General features: G+C 37.4%; 1 protein-coding gene across 3 annotated transcripts in view; it reads left to right on the top strand.

Annotated features, from left to right (window-relative positions):
* Positions 1-22,182, top strand: part of DYM (dymeclin) — a 214,025-nt gene that overhangs the window by 5,571 nt on the left and 186,272 nt on the right. For all 3 annotated transcript variants that reach the window (XM_062599520.1, XM_062599519.1, XM_062599521.1), the window contains exons 2-5: positions 7,338-7,515; positions 18,724-18,776; positions 19,421-19,514; positions 21,139-21,272. In XM_062599520.1, the coding sequence (XP_062455504.1) occupies positions 7,376-7,515; positions 18,724-18,776; positions 19,421-19,514; positions 21,139-21,272 (421 nt within the window). In that variant the 5' untranslated portion in view covers positions 7,338-7,375. The remainder of the gene's footprint in view (positions 1-7,337; positions 7,516-18,723; positions 18,777-19,420; positions 19,515-21,138; positions 21,273-22,182) is intronic.

Genomic DNA, 22,182 nt, shown 5'->3' with positions numbered 1-22,182 from the left:
AAGCTTTACAGAAAGCATACTTTCTTACCTGGTGAGTGGTTACTGTGCTACTGCAAAAATGTTTTGAAGAACTGTAGGTAAAGTAGAGGCTTTCATGACCCAGACAGTAGCCATCAGCTTGACAGGGCCTGAAAAAGAGTGGGCAGAGAAGGAGAAATGGAGAATTTGGCCACCACAAAGCAGCTGTGAAAGATGTTATTCACCTCTGAGTGCAAAGGCAGAACCCTTTGAAACCCTCTGAAAGAGCCCATTCATTTTATCTTTCACAAAAAGAAAGATATGCTTGTTTGTTTGTTTGTTTTGTGCTGCTGCTACATATTTGAATACTTTCCCTAGTAGGGTCAGATATAAGAGACAGACATTGCTATAGAGAATCCTTTACAACATGGGAAGAAAATTCTAAATCAACACAATGAGACAGTAATATGAACAGAAACAATCCCTTTTTCCTACAAAATTGCACAAAACACTTTGTTTTGATTAGTAGTAGTAAAGGATACATTTAGTCCATTCTGATATCTCTCCTGCCACTTGGTTATAAGTAACTGAGATATGTATGGGAACATGAATTCATGCCAGTGGTTTGACTGCATTTTATGATCACCAGGCATTAAGTCGTGGCTGATATTTTGACTCCTTAATACAAATTAAAAAAAAATCAGCACTTTTCTGATTAAAAATAGCAAACTATTTTAAGTTCAAAGTGTTGTAAAGATTCTTCTGTAAGATTACTTTTAGAGACATAAATTCTCATTACAGTATTTCTGCTACATTAGTCAAGAATCTAACAGGGATCCTTGCCCAATTTAGTTGGCAAAGACAATATTTATATGCCTTTGTTCCTTATTTTGGAATATATGAAGTCTATTAATAGTCTCTTGGTATTGGTAAAATGTGTATATTACTGCTTTTTATTTTAACTATGTAGTAGCATTTATAATACATATCTCATCAGTACTAGTTTAGTTCTAATCACAGTAAAAAATAAAACATTTTGTGCTGCAAAAATGTTATTGCATAGATACAATACTGAAGAGCGCTATGCATCAGATGGAACGTATAAAGCTATTTTCTAAAGTGACCATCTACCTACTTCAGGGCTAAGATAGTTTCACAGCGCATTTCTTGGGGTTTTTCAGTCTTGTTACTACCACCAAAAGTTTCCCCAAATGATTCTGTAAGTAGTGCAGTTTAACAAGCATTTAAAATGCCAGACAAGCTGCAAAGCCATGCTTATGAAGGGAGCTTTATCACCTTGATGTCACTTGCTTTTTAAATATTAAAATAAGTGATTTGAAGAACTAACTTAACTGTCATCTGAATTGTCAGTTCTAGTTACTGTTAGCTTTTTTATTTTTTGTCTGCAAGTGGGCAGAAAATAGCTAGGAGCTATGTAGGTAAGAGAGGAAAGTGTAGTTCAGCTGCCGAAATTCAAACCCATCCTTTTTGGTTTTACGGGGTCAGTGTTTATTTCTGTGAGCTGACGTCTGTCTGTCCTATTTCCTGTGCCTCTGAAGCTCTGGTACCCAATTCCCTTTCCTCTTGAATGTGCCTGCCTGGAAAATTGTTCTGTATAGGCACTACAGGTATTTCTGGCAGAGGCCTAAAGTTAGTCAGTACAGAGATTCCAATTTCTAGAAAGAGTAGGAAGCAGCCATCTAGTTTCTTTAGATGTAAGTTTTTATTCAGAAAATTTCTCTCCCAAAGTGTGTGTGGTTGTTTAGTGAAGAGCAGAAGTAATATGTCTTATGTCCTGAAGGTTCTTCAGTCCTTCATGTGTCTGATGAAATGCGGCATGCGCCTAGAAAACTTGAGATACAGAAGGGTGAGGATTAAAGCAAATACATACACACACTTGCTCAGATTGCCTGGGACCTACTTGATTTACTGCTTTTGGTTTGTCTCCCGTTTAATGGCCCAAGGAAATGAAACATTTTGAGATTTTTTTTGTGTTACTTGGAAAACAAGGACATCTTGTATTTGGGAGTAGGTGATGACAGGCCATTGAGACTGTGGTGTGGTACTAGACAGGCAGCCTTTGAGATACTCACATGCAGTTTTGTAGAAAATACTTTAAATCAAATGTTTCAGGCTTGGGAATTTGCTGTGGATTGTGATCAACTTTTAGAGCATATACTGAGAGATTAGATTGCCTTGAGATGAGACAATATCCAAAAGAATGATTTTAAAGATTTTGGAAATTAAACATGATGCTTTCAGTAGGCAACAAAAATCTGTAGGTTCTGATCCTGCATGTGAATCTGCATCTATCAGATACAACTAGTTTTGTTTAGACTTTTCTTTATCTGAGAATGCAATCTCTGTTCATAAGTTTCATAGGTAAGTGTTGAGTATGGTACTTAGCCCACAAGACATCTGATCCTAGACATAAATATTACTGTAGTACAAATAAGAAGAGAGTATTTAATTATACTCTGTGGAGAGGAAAATTCAAATATTGGAGTTGAAAAATATCTTCAAAGTCTTCCAGATCTTACGATGCATGGAGAATTTTATGTATTACAGTAGTGTAATAACTGTATGGAAATCTTTGTTAGGTTTATGTGGGACTTTCTAATGTCTCACTAGTGAAGTGTGGTCTGAAACATGCAGTCATTTTTGACGCAAATAGGAATCAACCGAAACCTGAATATAGCAGTTTCACTGATACTTAACTAAACAGCACTACATCTTGTACCTTCTCATCTTTGTAATGATATTGTCTGTTTTGCTTGAAAGGAAAGCAGTGTCCGTTTGTTTTAGTTGAGAAAGCAGTTAATTTTGAAAGTAAGCGAAGTACATGCGGAACTATATTGGGATTTTAAATTCTGTTAGGTTTTCAGATGCATAATATCAGTTCATAATTTTAATTCAGGTCTTTAACACAACTATATTAAAATAGACAATAGATCTCGGACTTCATGATAAAATTGTCTGAGTGACAGTTTCAAATTCTTAAGTTATAAAATATTCATTAGAAAAAAATGCATTTTTAAACTCAGGTTGTCTGCAGGCTCAGTCAGACAGTCTTGCCAAAGATAGCTTTGGAAGGGGGAAATGCTTTTCTATGAGCCAGTTTGATGGGACAAATCGGTCAGCTTCAGCAATGAAGTTGTGAAGCAGAAGAGTTAATCCTCAATGGAACTTTAAGTACTTCTCTAAAATTAGGTAAATTAAAGGCTTACAGTGTGTGACAAGTCTATCTCTATGTTTGCATGTACCCATACGGTACCTTGAGTCATGTTTATAAGTTACTGTTGTGGTTGAGCTCATGTATTTTTCTGATTCGATAACAGCAGTACTTATGCATATGTGAAAGGAGAAAAGTAAAGGACATGAATAGAGCTGTGGATGTGTTTGGATGAACACCAAAGATGAGGGAATATAAAAATCCTTAATACAATTTTTATCTTTAAAAACAAAAAAAAAAAAAAAATCAAAAAACCACCACCAACAAAAAAACAACAACAAAAACCACCCTGAAGGTATACTGCTGGATGGATATTCTGTCAGGCTGTTCCAACTCTAAGCTCCAGCATGCACATTCCTCTTATTAGGAAGATCACTATGTACAAAGTTGTGCAAAGATAGTGTATATATTGTAGAATGGCTTTTAACCTGAAGAGGAAAAAAATATTTTCTTCTACACACTGATAATAAGTAATATTAAAAGCTTTTAGAAGGGATAGTAAACTCAGAACTGAATCAACCTTTTTGAGATTGGAGTAAGTCCTGATGTGCAAGACAAACTCCTTGCATTGCTTTGAAGCATCTGCTTCCATATCTTGGAGCCATGTTCTGTGACTAGATAGATGTTAGATTTAATAAAGCATGATGCTTGTAGACCAGGTTGTGATTCTTCGGAGGTGTTTTGAGCTTATTAGAGGAAAAAATAGTTAAAATCATGAAGTGACAAACATTGTGTTCTTTCATGTGATTGTTAGTGGTGATAGTACTGCATTAAACTAAATGACCTGTAATAAATTGTTTCTTTTTTTTTTGAGCAAGCAATAAGAGTAATTACTTTTTAAGAGAAGCCTAATATATTTTTTTTTGCAGTGAACCATGCATTTTTAAATGTATTTGAAGAAGTCAAAATTTAAATTTCATCAGTAATTTATTGGCATGGTTGGAACTAACTTGTTTGCTGTTAGCAGTAAGATTTCTTGCTCTTTGGTGATTCTCGTGACTGTCATACTTACAACTGAGAGAAACTGGAATCTGTTTTACTTTTCATTCTGAAGTGACTTTGGAACCAAGATCCACTATAACATCTTTCTGTACAATGATTTCTGCTATGAAAGTCAAGTTTAGAGAAGGTCATGGGGAAGTGAAGATTAGATACAAATAAAAAAAATGCTGTGATATGATAGTGTTCCAAATACTGGCCCAGCATTGCATGTTTTTTAAGGATTTGAACTTGTACAGTCTTAACAAGCATACATTTTACAGTAGTGCATCTGAAGAGCCATTTGTAAATTTAAGTGGATACATGTTTTGTTTTAGTGATCATTTCACCTAAAGGGCAGTAATTTCTCGAAGAAATATTTGCTGCTTAAGAGTACCTTTGAAAATGATTTAGGGTGGTAAGTGGAGAATAGCACCTGTCTTGAAAATGTTCTGGAGGTCCTCTACAGAATATAATCATGTAAGTTAAAACATTGGGGTGAATCCTGTTACTTTTGTTGAAATGTCTTACTAACTCATTTTACAAATACTTGAGTTCTTTTGACAGTCCCATCACTCTCACATTTCTGTAAAAGTGGGTTAAATGGGGGGGGGGGCCTTTGGGACTACAGCGAGGTGGGAGAATTGCTTGGATGGAAGAGAGAGTGGAGTGACTCACGTGAGGAGGAAGGGCTAAGGATTTAGGGTGCTGTCAGAGGGCTGGCGCGGGTTGCTCGGGGGAGGAACACAGTAAGTTAGTGGGATTCAAAGGCAGGACTCCAGTTCCCCCTTGACTTCGCTTCTGCCCTGGGTTGAGGGGCACATGTTTGTCTTCGAGTGAGCCCCTCTTTGCGCTCCTTGTATGAGCTTGGCTGCGCGAGTAGAGGGAAGAAACTTGAAGCAGACAGACTTAAACTGCTTGAACTCTAAGAAACAGCAGTTTAAATGCATTATGTTACTTAAAGATTCAAGGTGGGAACTTGAGTCAAAATATGGGCCCAAGGCCAAAAGCTTTGCAGCTGGCTTCTGTAATAAGGCACGTGTAAACCAGGAACTGCTGAGGTGTCTGTGTACAAGCTAAACCTTAATTCTTCTGTCTTTCAATGATGATCTAGTGTTCCCATATCAGATACAAAAAAATTTTTTTTTGGCTTTAGTATTCAGCAGCTCTACTTCAAAAGTAGTACGCTGAATCCTGTGCTTTTTCTTTGAAGTGGCAGAATTTATATTCAAGTAAGCTGCACTCGTTCTGTTTTACGAACATTCAGCCAAAATTTTGGAAGTCCTCTTAAACTAGCTGCGTCTTGCAGTCCTTTAATACTTCTCCACAGAATCCCCTGGCACAAACTTCCATTTAAACTCTTAGACTGCTTTTGAATCCCTCTTCCTGTTGGTGGTCCACGTGACAAAACGGCCTCTCCAAATGCTGTAGCCAGCGACTTCAGAACTTTTGCTAAATGAGACGTATTTGATGATATTATCTCTCTCTCCTTTGATCGGATACAGAGAGAGGCAGTAGGAGCCAGGCTGATGCATAAGAGCAGAGCTCCCTGGGTGCATGATGGCAGAGCTACAGTTGTGCAGAGTTATTTTTAAGAGTAGATGCACTGAGTCAGTCTGAAGTTTCATGTAATGCGGTATTCTGTCTTCAGCCATAGCCAATAGTACTATGGAGAGAAGAGTACTAGACTGAAGGGAGTGTACAGTGGTATTTTTCCAGCCTCAAATAACTTTTGATTTTTTTTTTTTGAGTTAGAGTTGGCATCTTTGAATTTGGTGCCCTCAGATTTTTTTTCTTCTGCCTATCAAATCGTGTACTCTTGGAATTCATGAACATTTTGGCACTTATGGCAGGGGAATGCTGCAGCCCAAGCTGTTGTTGGGAGGCAGCACCTCTTTGTGAACTTGCAAGCTTCTACCTTTTGCTTAGGTCCCTTTTCGTTCCTGCAGCCAAAAGCTGCAGTGTTTGCATTGGTCGTGGAGGCGGAGTGGGTCACTGTTAAAGGAGTTCTTGAACAGTCACTTTGAAACAGATATTACAGCTTTGTCAGGGGTGATTTAAGAGTGGCTTCTGGGTAGTGGTTTTTATTTTCCAATATAGCTGTATCTGTCCTTACACCTGTGTTTTAACCACTAATGCCAGCTCAAGAGTAATTAGGTTACATTGTAATACATTGTGTGAAGCTTTTTTTTTTTTTTTTTTTTTTTTTTTAAATTAGTCACACAATTATTTGTTTCTTCTCAAAAGATGGAAGGTTATTGAAGCTGATGTCCTGGAAAGATGTCACATGTTTAGTAGCATTCTTGGGACGTAGTTATTGCTGTCTCAGTGGGGTTTTTTTTAATCAATTTTTTTTAGAAAGGTGAAAAGTTCTGATAAGCAGCATGGAAAACTGAAGTCTTCTTGTTCTTTGCAAAAAACAAGTACAACGTGATTAATAATCTGAAGGGGTTTTAGAATGTCTCTGTGTCAACTTCTGCAGGAATTGCTGCAAAAAAGCAGTTGCTTTTGTATGTGTTCCTTTTCTAGGCTTCTTCCCTCCCCCACATAGTTATCTAGAACCAGACATGTTATTTTATGAAGGTCGGCACATTAGTACGTGGTAGTATCTTTGCTCACTTGGTTCAGGTTAGCTATGTGGTAGTGGTAACAGCTGTGCCTACAGCAGCTCCAAGGAGTGGATGGTCCGTAGGCTGATGGCACAGAGAGGTTTAGCTGCATGACTCTTCCTTGTCAAAAGCAGTCGTAGGCCTGGGTATCTGTGCGTGTGCAGTTGGAAAATGTATTTTTGAACAGTATGTCAACTTAATGTCTGTGTTTAAACTGTGAACTCCCTGTAGCTTCCGCCATTGGCAACAGTCTTGATGTTGGTATAACTGCAATGGTATGTTCCCCCTGAGTGAGATTTATGAAAACCTAAGTGAGCTAAGGACTGGAGTATAGCACAGAAACTTTTAACTTCCTTGGATGAGGGTGTTGGTGTCCTAAATTTGTTGACAGTCTTTTGAATGCCTTCCTATATGCCTTGGTTTTCTACTTTTCAATAGTTATTCCAGATAGTGAATTAAAGCCTTGCTGATCACTGATTTAATAGACTTTGTATATTCCTTATTGGTCTGAAAGACTTAAAATGTTTATCTTTTTTTTTTTCCTTTTTTTCCCTTTGAAGAAATGAAAGTTTAGAAAAGGATTTGCCAAATAAAGAAGATGGGAGCAAATAGCAGCAGCATCAGCGAACTTCCAGAAAATGAGTACTTAAAGAAATTATCAGGAGCAGAGCAGATCTCTGAGAATGACCCCTTCTGGAATCAGCTGCTATCTTTTAGCTTTACCACTCCAACAAACAGGTAAGATGATGCTTAGTGATGAGTAAACCCTGGCAATATATTTATAAAAATCACAGGTCTAGGGAAAAAAAGTGTTTTTGTCTCTATTTCTGTTTTAGATAGCAGGAGAATAAATGCCTGTGCAAAATGAACCGTTATTTCTAATTTTGGAATCTCTTTCCACGACATCTTCCATTCCTTTGGGTTCCTCTCCTCCTCATAATAGCTGTAATTGCTGTTTATTCTTGCAGTAGCTAGAAAAGATCAGAAGTAGGTCTGTTATGTTCTCATGTGCGTATTTTTTTGTTTTGTTTTTGAATAAACTTCCATTTTGTCTTTCCTCTGAAATATTTATTGTTTTATGCACTAATAAGTTCGAGTAGTGATAGGTTACAGGCCTAATCCTTCTGGCCTTGACACCTCAAACTTTTATTGCGTTGAGCATCTCCCATGAGGTAATTGTAGGTTAGCTGTTGAGTTGTTTCATCTATATGACCGTAATTATTTTTTTCCTGCTTTTATCTTTTAAAAGATAGTTTCATATGTTGTCGCTGAAAAAAAATATTTTTTAAGTATCCAAAATTTTTGTGCTAACTTCAAGGTAATAAACTTTGTGATGATGTGGTTCACAATACTTCCAGAAAAATATATTGTTGCAGATAGCTAAACTGAAGTGTGACCTCGTCACATTGGTTCCACTCGTGTTTTCAGTCTAGCAAACAACATAGATAGAAGCAGAATTAATATTTCTGCAAAGATTCATAGTACGTCTCCAGAAATACAAAATGTGAGCACTTGCGACTTCAGTTAACTGACTCTTTAAAATAGCTATTTAATAACGATTTCTAATGAGATATTTCTTACCAGTTATACAAATTACCATCGTATTATGTCTTAGATGCTATTCACAGCAGCTTCTGAAAGGCTGAAAAAGACCTATTCTCGCAACATTTAGGAGCAGGTCAAGTAAAGAGTCTATCTTGCTTGTACTAATATGCTTATTAGTAACTGAAAATTCAGATAACAAGGAGTGAAAATGGTTAAGGTAAACAACTGAGACATTTACTAAGCTTGCTTTCTTTTTTTAAAGAGGGAGGAAGAGGAAAGATTTTTGGCTTTTGCGCAAGGAGAATAGTCAGGAGGTAGCAAGAAGTTACAGTATTGTGGAGGGGGCTTCTTGTGAAGGAATATTTGGCATTGCAGGAGACGGCAGTCTTTTTTATTTAAGTTCTTGCTTACAGTCTATTCATGACTAATAAGATGGAAAGTATTTTAAGAAGTCATGTAATATTTCATTGGGGCTTTTTTAGGGGGGAAATAGTCATATATCAAAAAGCAGCAATTTCTTTCAGTTGTTCTGTTGCACCCCAGTTCCTCACACCCTCCAAAGTGAATGAGTGTTTCATAGGTTGCTTTACAGCTTTTTTTGTGCATATTTTGTGGAGTCAGACCCAGTGTATACTAAGTTTGTTTAAAAATATTATAAAGCAAAACTGATCCAAGAGTAGGTTGAAAGTTTAATTAGCTGAACACCAGATGGTGCTCTTGCCTGGCAGCTAGAAGAGAAATATTTTTAGAAGCCTAGCTCCGTCTTCTGTGCAACTTAATTGGGAGGAAACAGAAATTTCCCATTAAGTTGCATCTACCTGGGAGAAAACCATTTGACAGATGGGGTCAAAGACTGTTGGCTGCATAACACCCTCATCAGCTATTGTCTAAATCAGATGGCCTTGCCTGCAGGAACAGAGCACCGGAGTTCAATGTTCATTTTGGAGACTGAAAGATTATGAAATATCATGCCAGCTCTGTTTTGTTACAATGAGACTTGAGTGTAGGTCATGCTTCTGACAGAAGCAAGATGGTAGTTTTTGATTATTGTGGAAAGGAGCCAAATTTCACTTGTCAAACAAGATGGAATTTAAGGTTCTTTTCTTCTTTCAAATTATACTTTTTTCCCATTAATCTGTTGCAAAATTAGTTTGTGTCTGGTAGGTGGTTGCTTTCAAATTATTTGTTCCTCTGCTCTTTGATATGATGAGTATCTGCCGTGTTAGATTCAGTACTTATTTACTGTGTAGGACCTAGTTTTTCTCCCTCTTTTCTGATTGTCTGGGCTTGGCAAAGAGGAGAGGCTGTAGAAGGAACAACTGGCATGCTTTTTTGCTTATTTAACTGTCTGGGAAGCACAAAATGGCAACAGCATGTGGGAGAAGGCCGTAGTAAGTTGCGCCTGCTTTTGGCAACAGTTGACTGCTACCTCAGCCTCATTCACAAAACCTCACTCATAGTACAGAAACAGTATCTGCAAGGACAAGAAACTTGACTCAGGGTATGTGTAAGTAAAGTTCATGTTGTTTCAACACACTTCTGTAGGTGCTTTGTCTCTAACAGTGAATATTTGAACAGCACTTCTGCTTTAAGTGCTGTTCTGAATTAGTCCAGGTACCTGCTGATAACAGCTTGCAATGCAAGATATTTTGAGTTGCCAAACTGAAATGGACCTTTTGAGGAACCATGCTGGTTTAATCCCCAAATTTGGAAGCCCAGGGTCTGGGTTATGAGAGCTGGTGAATTACCAGGTTTCTCCTCTGAGGGGGATGAAGGAATGATATCTATGTGATCTATTAACAGTGCTACTTTCTGTGCTCTTCCGTTTTTCTTCATTTTCGTATTCTTTCCTTTTCTTAGCACTTTGTACTTTTTTTCTTTTCTGTTCCGTCTTCTTTACTGGGTGTATTTTTCAGTCTAGTCAATTTTTGATCTCTTTCTGTGAAGAACAGAAGCTAGTTTGTAGGTGGGAAGATACTTGGCCAAGTATCTGTACTTCTGACTGCAAGGTTGTTAGGTCCCTGTGTTACGGTCTCTGTCAGCAGTATGATGTAAGATACTCTTGCCCTTGCAGTATCCCTTCTGCTGTTTATGGGGATCTACTATGAACTTCATCAGGAACTGATCTACCTGAAGAGTAACCTAGCAAAAAGAAAAGATTATTTTTTCAGCCGTGTTAATCATAGCATAGCACCACAAACCAATTCTGCTGGTACAATGGAGTGATTTGGAATCATGGCAGACAGCTGGGTGGAAAAATGGGACACACCATCCAAAAAAAATGGATTTGTAAGCACATAGTCAGAACAGAACTATCTTCTAGGAGTGTAATATCTTGCTTTCCTGGGCCCCATCGCACCTCCTAGTGTTGCTAGTATTAAGAGGGACTATTAAGAAGTGAGGAAGTGGGAATAAATCTGGTCTGGGTTTTTGCAAACCTTGATTATGAATCAGCCTCTAAGAATGAGAGAAATGAGGAGCTGAGGGTGAATCCATACTCACTGCCCAAAACTCCCCCTGGCATGAGTGATAGATGGTAACAGCCGGAGCAAATCTCTGGTATTTGGCAGGTAAAGTCACTGGAGCCTTGCAGAATTTAGGAGTGATAGGGAAGATAAGTAATATATGCTGATGTGGTGTTAAATGGTGAAGCTACCAGCAATTTTATTATACATTGCCCTATACTATTTTCACTGTGAAAAGTGCATTGTGACCTTGTCTTTTGAGAAGCTCTAACAACTGCTTGTAACCTGTCACGGATACTGGGTGGGTAAAATGCCCTTGGACAAAAGAAGTGTCTTCTGAGGAATTCCTGTTTTCAGTCTTCAGGTACCTGCAACTTCACACTCCCACTATTTCATTTTTTTATTCATGATTCTGTATTTGTTACACAGAATAGGCTTCTGGTAGTGGTGGGGAGTGCTGATTTAAGATCATATAAATCCCTTTAAATCTACCACTTCCTAAATGCCACACAGTTGAAATATCAGTCTGAATAGTGTTTGGATATTAAAAAAAAAAACAAACCCGCACTTCTCTTCTGGTTGACTTTGTTTACTGTTATAAACATGAGCTGTGAGGTTTACTTTGGAGTCTTTGCTCTTGATTTAGGCAGACCAGTGCATTTGGCTCTCGTATGAGTTGCTACAGAGAATGCAGCCTCCTCCTTGCAGTGTTGTTAGTTATGATACTTTCATGATGGAAAACCTAAAACAGAGTTAACTAACACAGAACTTGCTGAAAATCATATGCTTAATATTTGCTGTTCCATTTTGTTCCTTCCCTGGAGTTTTTAATGAGTGGCTGGTTGAAGAATAGTGTGCATGATTCTTTAATGGAAAGACATAAAAATGAACAACTTTTATGTTGCCTTTATATGGTACTTTTAAAAATTACTACAATAAATTACGTGCAACTTCTTATTCTTTGACATCTTTGCTCTGAATAGTCCATTAAAGTGAGCATTCCCACTGAATGTGCCAATTCTTCTGTTTTGTGTTCAGTGGCAAGGAAAAAAGCTTTGCTTAGTCGAAGGCAAAAACTAACAGGAAAGCTCCTTTTTCTTTTCTCCTCTTTCAGAGCAGGTGGGTGTCTAGTACAGTTTGGACCTTATTCTTACCGTGTTAAGGGAGGTGCCATCTACTTTGTAGGGATGTTTTTTAATGACAACTTGTATCCAAAGTACTCTTACTGCTTGCAATGCCATATCTTTTAAAAACAGTATCATGCCACTCTAAAACCTCTTATATCATGATGGCTTTAAAATAAAAGCAGATAAAAACACTGTCTTCAAAGAAGACTTTGCTATCAGGAAGCAACTTTCACTTCTTTTATTAATTACAGTTTTCCTGAAGTCTGTGGGATGGATTGTTGCTTACTCTGATCTAAATCCAAAATAAGGCAACTGAAACAAATTCAGCTACTCTAAATTAACTCCACTGTTTTTTTTTTTTTTTTTTTCCTTTTTCTTTTTGGAAGTAATATTTTTTTTTCTCAATATATGCCAGAATAGCTAACCACAGAATCCGGCTTTCTGGTAGTGTGAAGCCAAAAATAAAAATTTACAGTGAATAAAAACCATCAATGTTTTAGAGCAATAGACTGCTCAATTTACCATTCTTCCCACCTTTACTGCAAAGATGATTTCTTACAGAAAACTAACTCACTGATGAAGAAACTCCTTGTACTATGAGCAGTAACTGCAGGTACAAAGTGATTAAATGCCAAGAAAATTAAAACATTGACATACGATCAATTACTGAATGTTATGAGAACCATTTGGGCAAGTCAAAATAAAATTTGTACTGTCTAAACACTGTTTCAGTAATATATTTTACTTGGTCAATATTCACTGCACATATGTTTGATAACTCATAATTTTTGTTTTGTCTTTGCAGTACTTTCACTTATGAAAAATAAAAGGGGGCAACTTTGGCTTGTGTTAATATCACATGTGTTTGACTGTCTTTGTGTACATCAAAATAGCATTTTCAGGATAATATAGTTTTGAGGGTCTGAGCTTTTGTATCAGGGAAAAGAGGTATGATGATTTGGTACAAACAGGCAAGTTTAAACTTAATTTTGATTTCTCCTCTCCCGTCCCTACTATGGAGTCCTTAATATGTGACTTTCTGTGCTGTTGTGTGTCCTGTAGAAGGAAGCCTTTATTGCTGTTTACTTGTCACTGATGTGTGATGTTTAGTGTCATGCAGTTGCTTGCTGTATATAAATGTGTTTGCAATGAGCAATTTGTATACAAAATATTCTATATTGCAGTGTTGAGAAGTTTTTATAACAGTGATCAATGCCACTCTAAAGCCTGTCATATTTTGATGCCTTTAGAATAAAAGTTGATAAAGTCCTTTTCTTTAAAGAAGTCTATGCTGTCAAGAAGCAAATTTCAGTCTTTAAATACAGTTTAACTGAAGTCTGTGGGATTTCCCTCCATATAAAAGAGCAAATAATGTGATTTTTTGCTTTTACAAAGGATTTTGAAAATGCTGGCCACCAGATCACAGGATGAAGCAGGAATTCCTATGAAACTCTGATGTTTGTTTGTTTGTTTTTATTTTCCCCCTGAAGTGTATGGGGGTGAAGTTTGCACCTCAGACATTCAGTTGGATCTAAATGAGCTGGTCAAGTATGTGTGGTTAAGTATACTTTTGAATTCTTTTCCCTGCATCCAAGCTCAGAACTTACTAAAAACCCCAAACTAACTTGAGGCTAAGGTTTGTGTGCAAAGCAACCCCTTTTTGCTTCATGTTCGGAAAAAATGTAGCGCTGCTGAATATAATTGGAGTCCTAGTACTTTCATAAAACCAAATGACTTATTTTAGGTAGAGCCACTTGAAATGTATGATTACGTGTACGAAATTCATGTAATATTAGTTGTCAGGTTGTGGTTACGTTAGCTGAAGATCTGTGACCCTAAGGCAGAGGTTGTTGCCCCATGCATGGGAACCTCCTCCAAACTGGTGTCTCTTGTACAACTGGGCTTACTGGATGGAACTGGGATGTCTGGGCTTCTCCTAGGAATGGGTAGCAGTGCTGTAAGGCGGTGTTAACTGATCTTGCTACTTGTTTATTGCTAAAAACTGGTAATCTTTGAGAAGCCTGTTGACAATGTACGAAGGTGCTCATAGACCAGATTATATTTTGCTCTTCTATCCCTAATGAATTGCTTCTGTATTTCTCTGTTCTATGGAATATTTTCTTTCAGAAGCTTCCATTAAGTTTTGGAAAAAGTGTGATTTTTCTTTTCCCAGTTTTTGAAAGATGAAATTGCAGAGTGAAAAATGTGTGGGATTTTTCCTTTTCCTTTCTGAAACGTTACTCCCTCCACATAACCCCCCCTTCCCCTGGATCTTTCCACAGTTGCTTCCTTCTAATTAAGTGCAATATGTTGAATGAAATGAATTTAAATATATTTTAGACCTTCCTGTCCTCAATAGCGAGCTCCTAAAATATATATATAAGTAAACATACATGTGTATGTCTGCATGTCTGGGCACATGTTTTTACAAGGAGCTTCGCTCCACTAATAATTGATCTTCTTGTTAGTGCTGAAAAATTTGACTACTAGCAGTGCAGCTCTGTGAGTTAATGAAGGGATGGATGTTCTGGTGTTGGCTTTCCGTTTTCATATTTATTCATTAAGCAAATGTCATCTCCCCAGGGGCTATAGAGCAAAGTCAATACCATAGCTGGTTCTAGTGTTTCGTTTGTGCCACGTTACGAATCTCGTTATGAATCTCGGCTCTGCCATTTTCTTCATAAGCGTTAGCATAGTATGTCTTCTGTCTTTGCAGCACAAAAATACTAAGGCAGCTATTTCCACGTCTCTCACCTTTGTTCCCTAGCCAAGTTAAGGAAAGAAAGCTACTCTTAAGCTTTGCTCCTAGTACCTGGAAATGTGTGGTTTTTTTTTTGTTTTTTTTTTTTTTTTTTTTTTTTCTGTATACAAATCAGAAGTCCCCAGTATCTTTAGATTGCAGGAGGAGGATTGCTTTTTGTTGGATTAAGATTGTGCAGTAACTTAGAACTCTATAGTGCATTGGGGTCCAATATAATATTCTCCCAGCCTGTGAACTATCGGGAAGGAATACATCCTGATGGCAAGCAGCTGGCTGGACAAATTTAGAAATTTGAAACAAAACAAACAAACAAAAAAAGAACAAAAAAAAAAAAAAAAAAGAAAAGAAAAGGGGAGAGGGGGGACACCAAGAAGTCCTTATTTCATTCAGACCTAGATTGTGTTGTCTGGAGCTGTTGATGTGCTGTTCTAGTTTTATCCCTTTTGTTTTGAATGACTCTGCTTGCTTTTAGCACTGAAACAGGAGACCACCTTTAAGACTAATTTTAATTTTTTTAAGTATATATCAAAGTGCAGTTTGTGCTTTCTGAAACGTATGTTTCAAGGTAATTTATAAAGGGGGAAAGAATGCTGATACTTGATATTCAAAGAACTCATCTGCATAATCTGAAATTATTGTAGGATGTTAGACTGTAGGTAAAGTGCGCTCTCATGTGAAATGCCCTCAGTTCACTTATACAGTAAATTAGTATGATACACAGTATAACTTGCAGGCACCTTAATTTAATCTGTTTGTCTCTACCTTGAAGCATTTCCTATGGAAAGCTTTGAAATAATTCTTTTGGTTGCTGTTCCTACCAATACCCTTACCTCTTCTTCTAGTCCTCCAGAGTATGAGAACATCTAAGACAAACTCTTTTAAGACAACATCTCAGATAATTTTTAATAGCAAAATTTCACATGAGTATTCAGCACTGGAGCTGGTCTATGGATTCCCACTCAGGACCACAATTTGTCTCTCTTTAAAGCTGATGCAGTTAGTTTTGGGACTGTACTGTAAACTGGATTACAAACTAACTTAAAAAATGGAAAGAGGATTGTTTTCCCCAACTACTGTCTTTTAAAATTTCACTGGCACAGCTGTAGTTGCTAAGATAGGGTTGAGCAAGTGAGATTTAAAATTCCTGTCCAGCTGTTTCACAGAAGGAAGTGTGTGTGGGATCACACCTTTTTTTGTCTTCAGCTTCTGTTTTCATATAAACGAGGTTACTCACTGGAAAATTTAAACAAATGCTTAAGAAGCAACAGCAGCTCTGGCAATAATAAATAGTAATATTAAATTTTGCAATATTTTTATATGCAAGGAGTGTTTGAAAAGTTTGAAAACTGGCCTCTTATGGTCTTAGTTACTATTTGGGTTTCACTGTGTTGCTGCTTCCTATTTTTTCCGAATATGGTGCCTTTCATACCTTTAATTATGAGGATATAGCCAGATGAGCTCTGAAATTGCTCAACCTGAGTTATGTTGCATTGCATGTTAAAGCATTAAACTTTTCTTCAAAATTGAATTTTTAATTTTGGGAGCTTCTGAAGGACTTCTTGAAGTAACTACCATTACTGTAGATCAGGCTGTATGTTAATGGAGTTTGTACAGAGACTGTGAAACTCTCTCTCGCATCCTGGTCATCCTTAGTGTAATGTCACTTCCAGATGCAGATTTTTTCCGAAGAGGTGTCTTGTTTTGGCAACTCTTGGAAATTTTGTATTGGCCTAGGTGGGCCACAGCCCTCATCTCTAAGTTGAGGGTGAGCAGGAGAATCAGCCAGGGAATTTGGCTATTCCGTATTTTACCTCATGGAGAAGTTTTGCTTTTGCGGGCATCTCCTGAATTTTCAATAAGGATTTGATGTACTCTTTTAATACTTAACGAGAGCGTGTGGGATGATCAGTAATCACTGTATGGGTACACAAGCTGAGCAGGGGGAAGAGCATATAGGGCAAAGCATCTCACAAGTGAGGGAGCTCCCATCAGATTCCTTGACCCCTTTCCACAGGAGATGAAACACTCTTTAGCTGCAGGGAATTTCTGATGACAGGTTGGAGGGGGGGAATGGGGAAAGAACAGTTTTCAGACCTGCTAAATGCTGATTTTTTTTTCTCTATCTACTATGCTACTACAAAGTGAACTGAAATAAATTATTAAAAGCAGCCACTTTACAGTTCTGTAACACTTTCCATCCAGGGTCCTCAAAACACTGTACGGAACGAGCAGGAGCAAAGGCGTTAACGCTGCTGAGGTCTAACAGCATGCTTGCATTTGCAGGAGATGTTTGAATCCACTTCACTGATCACTCTGCCAACTCTTGTGGGCCTGTGCTTTAATGGTGTGGTAGAGGGAGTCTGTAGTCCACAGCTGGTTGGAGCATGGGAAAGGAAAATGCTAAGAGAAGCTCTGCAAGAAAGAACTAAGTGGGGATGAATGGAAGAGTCGGGAGGTAACATGGCTGTGAAATGCATGTGCCACAGCCCTCGTCGTTGCAGTGGGCTTGAAAAGATGTCCCAAGAAACTAAAGCAGCAGCTCTTGAGGGGGTGGTGGAGGTGGTGGTGGGAAGAAAGCCTGAAAGCTATCCACACCCCTCTGCTCAATGCCTGATTGCTCCCTGTGTTATCTTGTAAACTGCTTTCTACCCAGGCCGATACGTGCACGGTTCTCTCCATTAGAGGAGAAGTGGAAAGGATGCCTCTCTGCTTAAATGAAAGTGAATTTGCCCTTGAGAGGTTAAGCAGCTTATCAAATAGCAGAATAAGTGCTGTCCCCTGTTTTGTCACTGCCGTGCTCATGCACTATCTGACTGATGCATTTACCTGCTCTCTCTCTAATGTTCAGAGAGATCCTGCTTTTGGCAGCTATTTTCTTCTTCTGAGATGGCGATAGAACAGTCTGAGTCTATTCATGTACCTGGTCTCACATAATAATTTTTTGATGAAGTAGTATGTTGTTGCATGCAGGTTTCGGTGTTCCGGGAGAATGTGTTAGCTTTTAGCTGCTGTAAAGCGTGAGTGTGGAAAATGGAAATTATTAGACTCCAAACTCTTAACCTTAGTAACGTTTACTTCCTAGCAAGTAAACTAGAATGAGAAATCCAAAGAAGCACAACATTAACAGTCTTTATATTGTACATTAGTAAGTGTCAGTGGTGACTTGTCATTTTAAGAGCATCAAGTTTGAAGAGAATAAGCTTGCGTTCTTGTATTACTTTTAATATGCATTGACAGGAGATTAGCTCTTTAAGTATTATTGTTGGGACACCTTCAGATTGCTTACTGTGACATGGGGCAAAATACCTGATTTATTATTTATCTCTTTTTCCCATCTATTAACAAAGAATGTGCTTTATCTACTTACCATGTGTTGTTCTGCTCTGTTTTTGAGGATCAGTTTGTACTTGCAGTTTCGTAGCGGAAGTATGTAAATTTATTCGTATGCAGCTGACACAGCTGATGTTTACTTTTCAATGGTTGTTGTTGGTTCTGCTTTAGTGTTTTGTTGTTCTTTTAAGCTGAAGTTTTTTTTGGTGGAGGACATCAGCTGGCAATTAGTGAAGTTAGGTACTTGGTATGTGTGGCAAGTGACTGTTGCAGTAATATAACGTTAGATAACCGAAAGTGGTGCTCAACTTGAGGTTTAAATGTCGGGTTGAGGATTCTTTAATTTATGCTCTTAGAAAAGGTGTTACTTCATGATAGTTCTAGTACAAAAAAAGTTCTGTTTAAAGGCTGTGGTTCTATGCTACTTTCAGTGACCAAATCAAGTGTGGCAGTAACACAAATGCTGTGCTGACTTCTCCTCACTTTGACAGACATTTTACTTCTGAGTATTCATTTCCTGTTTTATAATTACTGTATTTCAAATACATCTTGTGCTGCTTGGTATTTATATAAACTAGCTAATGGATTGCTGAAATTAAGTGCTTCATAGATTTCTTTTTTTCTGCTGTTTTGTTAGGAATTCTCACTTCAGTCTCAGGAACTCCATTTGCTTATGTAACCGTGGTGATGTTTTTTTTCCTTCCCCTCTTCCCTCTAGTGCTGACTTAAAGCTATTGGAAGAAGTCACCATCTCAATCTGCAAGTCTTTAGGTGAGAAATGACATCTTATTTTTTTTCCATGTGGTTTATCAGAAAAGTTAAGAAACACCATTCATGTGCACTTCTATATCTAGTGGAACTCTGTGATCTTCTAGTAAGATTAAAATAGTATCCATAAGAGTATGTTTATCTATATATCCTAAACTTTTAGAAACTTAACTTCCAGCATTAACTATTTATATAAAGTGAAATGACTGAAAGGATTAGAACAACTCCTTCCCTCCTTCCCCTTTCTCCTTTGCCCTCTAAGCTGGTTAGGAAAGGGGAAGAAGTAATTGGAGGATATAACAAGGAGAGAATATAACTGTGGAAGTGATGTTACAAGGTAAAAGCTGTGAAAACTAGTCCTGTTTTCTGATAGGAAACACTTATGGTGTAAAGAAGTTATGAAAAGGAAGCAGGTTGAGTGCCACAGTTGGGATGTTTCAATCTAGGCTGAAAAGCGTATTTGGAGAACAGTTACAGAGTAGTAAAGCATTCACTGGAGAATCTTAAAAGCTGAACAACAGTTGTAGCGTACTGTATGCAGAAGTATCTAAGGCAGCAATATTTGTTTTCATTCTGTATCTTATTTGAACTAAATAGTATCAAATTACAAATGCTATATAATCATATCTTTGCAATCCCTCATCTAGTTGAGAAGAATCCTCGAACAGGAAACCTTGGGTCGTTGATTAAAGTCTTTCTTTCTAGAACCAAAGAATTAAAGATTTCAGCAGAATGTCAGAAGTAAGTAGATGGAGAAGAGCTGTGTGTGCCATTTCACTTTTTAAATGTTCTTTTGTTCCTAGTGTTTGAAGTTTTACTCTGCTAGTTAACGTATTTGCGGTCCAAAGTTTGAACTGAACATGTAAGAGAAGTCTAAAGAAAGATATCTCTAGTATATTTTCAAGAATGGAATAATAGATAAACAAATTGCAGCAAGGAAAAAGACATGTTTGCCTTCTCCTGTGTACTACATAAACCATTGTTTGTTTGACTGGATCCAAATGTGTAACTGTGTGCTGATTTCTGCCTTCCCTGTTATGCAGTCCTTAGGTGTTGCTGTCTTAATTTTCTCTATACCCCACATGTAGTACACATGCAGCCCAAATTCTCCAGTACTAGGTTGGTAGTATAGCACTCAGAACCCCTTGGAGCATAAATAACGTATAAGAGGAAGACTGACTAGCCAGTAATGTTTGAAGGGTTTTTTTTTAATACCTAAATAATGGATATAATGGTTCAGGTAAATGAATGCTTGATTCTTCAAAGCAAACATTATTTTAATCTTAAGTGCTAGGTTTTGAGCTATTTAAAAATCCCCTGACATTTTTATCTAAACTTTTGATTTATAAATTTATAAATTAAAATATTTTATCTCAGGAATATTTTCAAATTGGATTGGATTTGAACTGGAACTTTTATATAAAAAGTTATTTCTTTCAAGTCATGTCACACAACTGTCATTATTTTTACTTCCCTATTTCAGCAGTAGGAAAGAAATCCAGGAAGTTACATGTACAGCACTATGTATTTTTCCCGGGAGGCTTTCTGTAACTGTTCCCCTGTACCCCATGACAAATGTATAAATCTCCTCAGACGCAGAGCTTCAAAAAGACAGACATTTTCTTGAGTGTCCTCTTCCTCCTAGAATTACCCTCAACCTTCTAGCTTCTATCTGAGAAAAGTTATTTCCACAGGGATGGTTCCTGGTTCTTTAGCTCAGAAATACCTTGATGACATAGTTTCAAACAAGAGCTTGACTATGTGCTCTTGTACGGGCTTCCCAACAGTTGCTTATTGACATTCAAGAAAATGTTGTGAAGCTGTGTTCTCCTTGCATTCAGAAAGCTGGGAAAAATCTTAAGAGGCATAGATGCTTTTGCTTTGTTGTGCTCCTGAAGTTCATAGGTGCATACAGTCATCTGAGAAATATTAGATCAGGAGAGGTGCTAAGGTTTGAGGAGTCAGAATAGCTTTCATATTGAAGCTGTGGAAAAATTTCAGCTGTTTGGGTGGATTTGAGCTCTGATAGGGTCTAGAAACCTTTAGAAGTATATTAAACCATCTAGTAAGCTCTTTGAAGACAGTGGCACTTCTGGCAACTATGATGTTTTTAACAATACCAATTTACAATTGGAAATAAAACTGTATCCTCTTAGAAAAAAATACTGTATATAAATATACTTCTAATTTATTTGATGTAGCAGAGAATCTTCAGCTGACACTTCAGAGCACTTTGACTTTTCCTTGCTTGCTTCAACTGCAAGAACCCTTTTGTCTATTCTGGCATATATCTTGTTGTGATTTTTTTTTACTCATGTATTTGCAAATTGTTACTGATTCTTGTTTGCTTTTGTTTCCTTTCTAGTCACCTCTTTATTTGGCAGGCTCACAATGCATTGTTTATTATCTGCTGTTTGCTGAAAGTATTCATCAGTCGAATGTCAGAAGAGGAACTACAACTTCATTTTACTTATGAAGAGAAAACACCAGGCTCATATGGTAGGTATATGCTGTTGCTAATGAAACTAATATCCCAAGAAGGTAATGAGCTCTGAAGTTCTGTTTATATAAGAATCCCAAACTTTGTTTTAAAACAAGAACTGAAGCTGTAATGATGTTACAAACAACATGCTTTATTGTTTGGGACGACCTGTGAGATTGAATGTATGTAGTCAGTAATAAACCTGACTACTTTGGGGCATGACGTAATCCAATGTAAGACATCTTCCTTTGTATCTGACATTTAAAGAACATCTACAGAATGTGCTGAGGGCTTTTAGTAACTTGTTGACTGTTTTTTTTTTTTTTTTCCTCTGCTGGAAATAACGGTCTGTTAACAACCTTCTGGCATGTTACAGGTTCTCATAACAAAATAGACCTCTTCCAAAGATGAATTTAAGTTGTTTGGTTTATTTTTATTTAAAGATTTATTTTTAAACTTAACATGATCATCTTTTTACAAACTTCATTTGGTATTTTTAAACAAGTCTACGGTGTCAGTTCTGAATAACTAACTTAGTTTCAGTAATTTTAATACAATTTAAAATGTAATAATGGCCCTCTCCAGAACGTGCCTTCATATTCTGAAGCCTCTTTTTTTTTGTGTGAGGTGCTCCATTGCATGAGGTGTAATGGAGTCTGCACAGGAAGGAGTACGCAGAGCTTTCCTTTTCTGTTCCCTGAGGATCTCGTCTGAACATAATCCCTTCTCTGATCGGCCTGTTCAGAGAACAGGCCTGCAGTTCTAGTAAGGAAAGTGAGAGCTTGAATGGAGGAACACAGGAGAACATGGAGAAACATTGCTTTTGGCCTCTAAGAAGATGGGAAGAACAAAATATGATTGGGGCAAAACTGTCGTGTTACCACTATGGGAATGATGATGTTGCAATTATTTAGGGAGCTGAATCCT

Source organism: Rhea pennata, chromosome Z, assembly GCF_028389875.1.
Source record: "Rhea pennata isolate bPtePen1 chromosome Z, bPtePen1.pri, whole genome shotgun sequence".
Taxonomy (NCBI): domain Eukaryota; kingdom Metazoa; phylum Chordata; class Aves; order Rheiformes; family Rheidae; genus Rhea; species Rhea pennata.
This window is presented reverse-complemented; position numbering and strand designations above follow the sequence as displayed.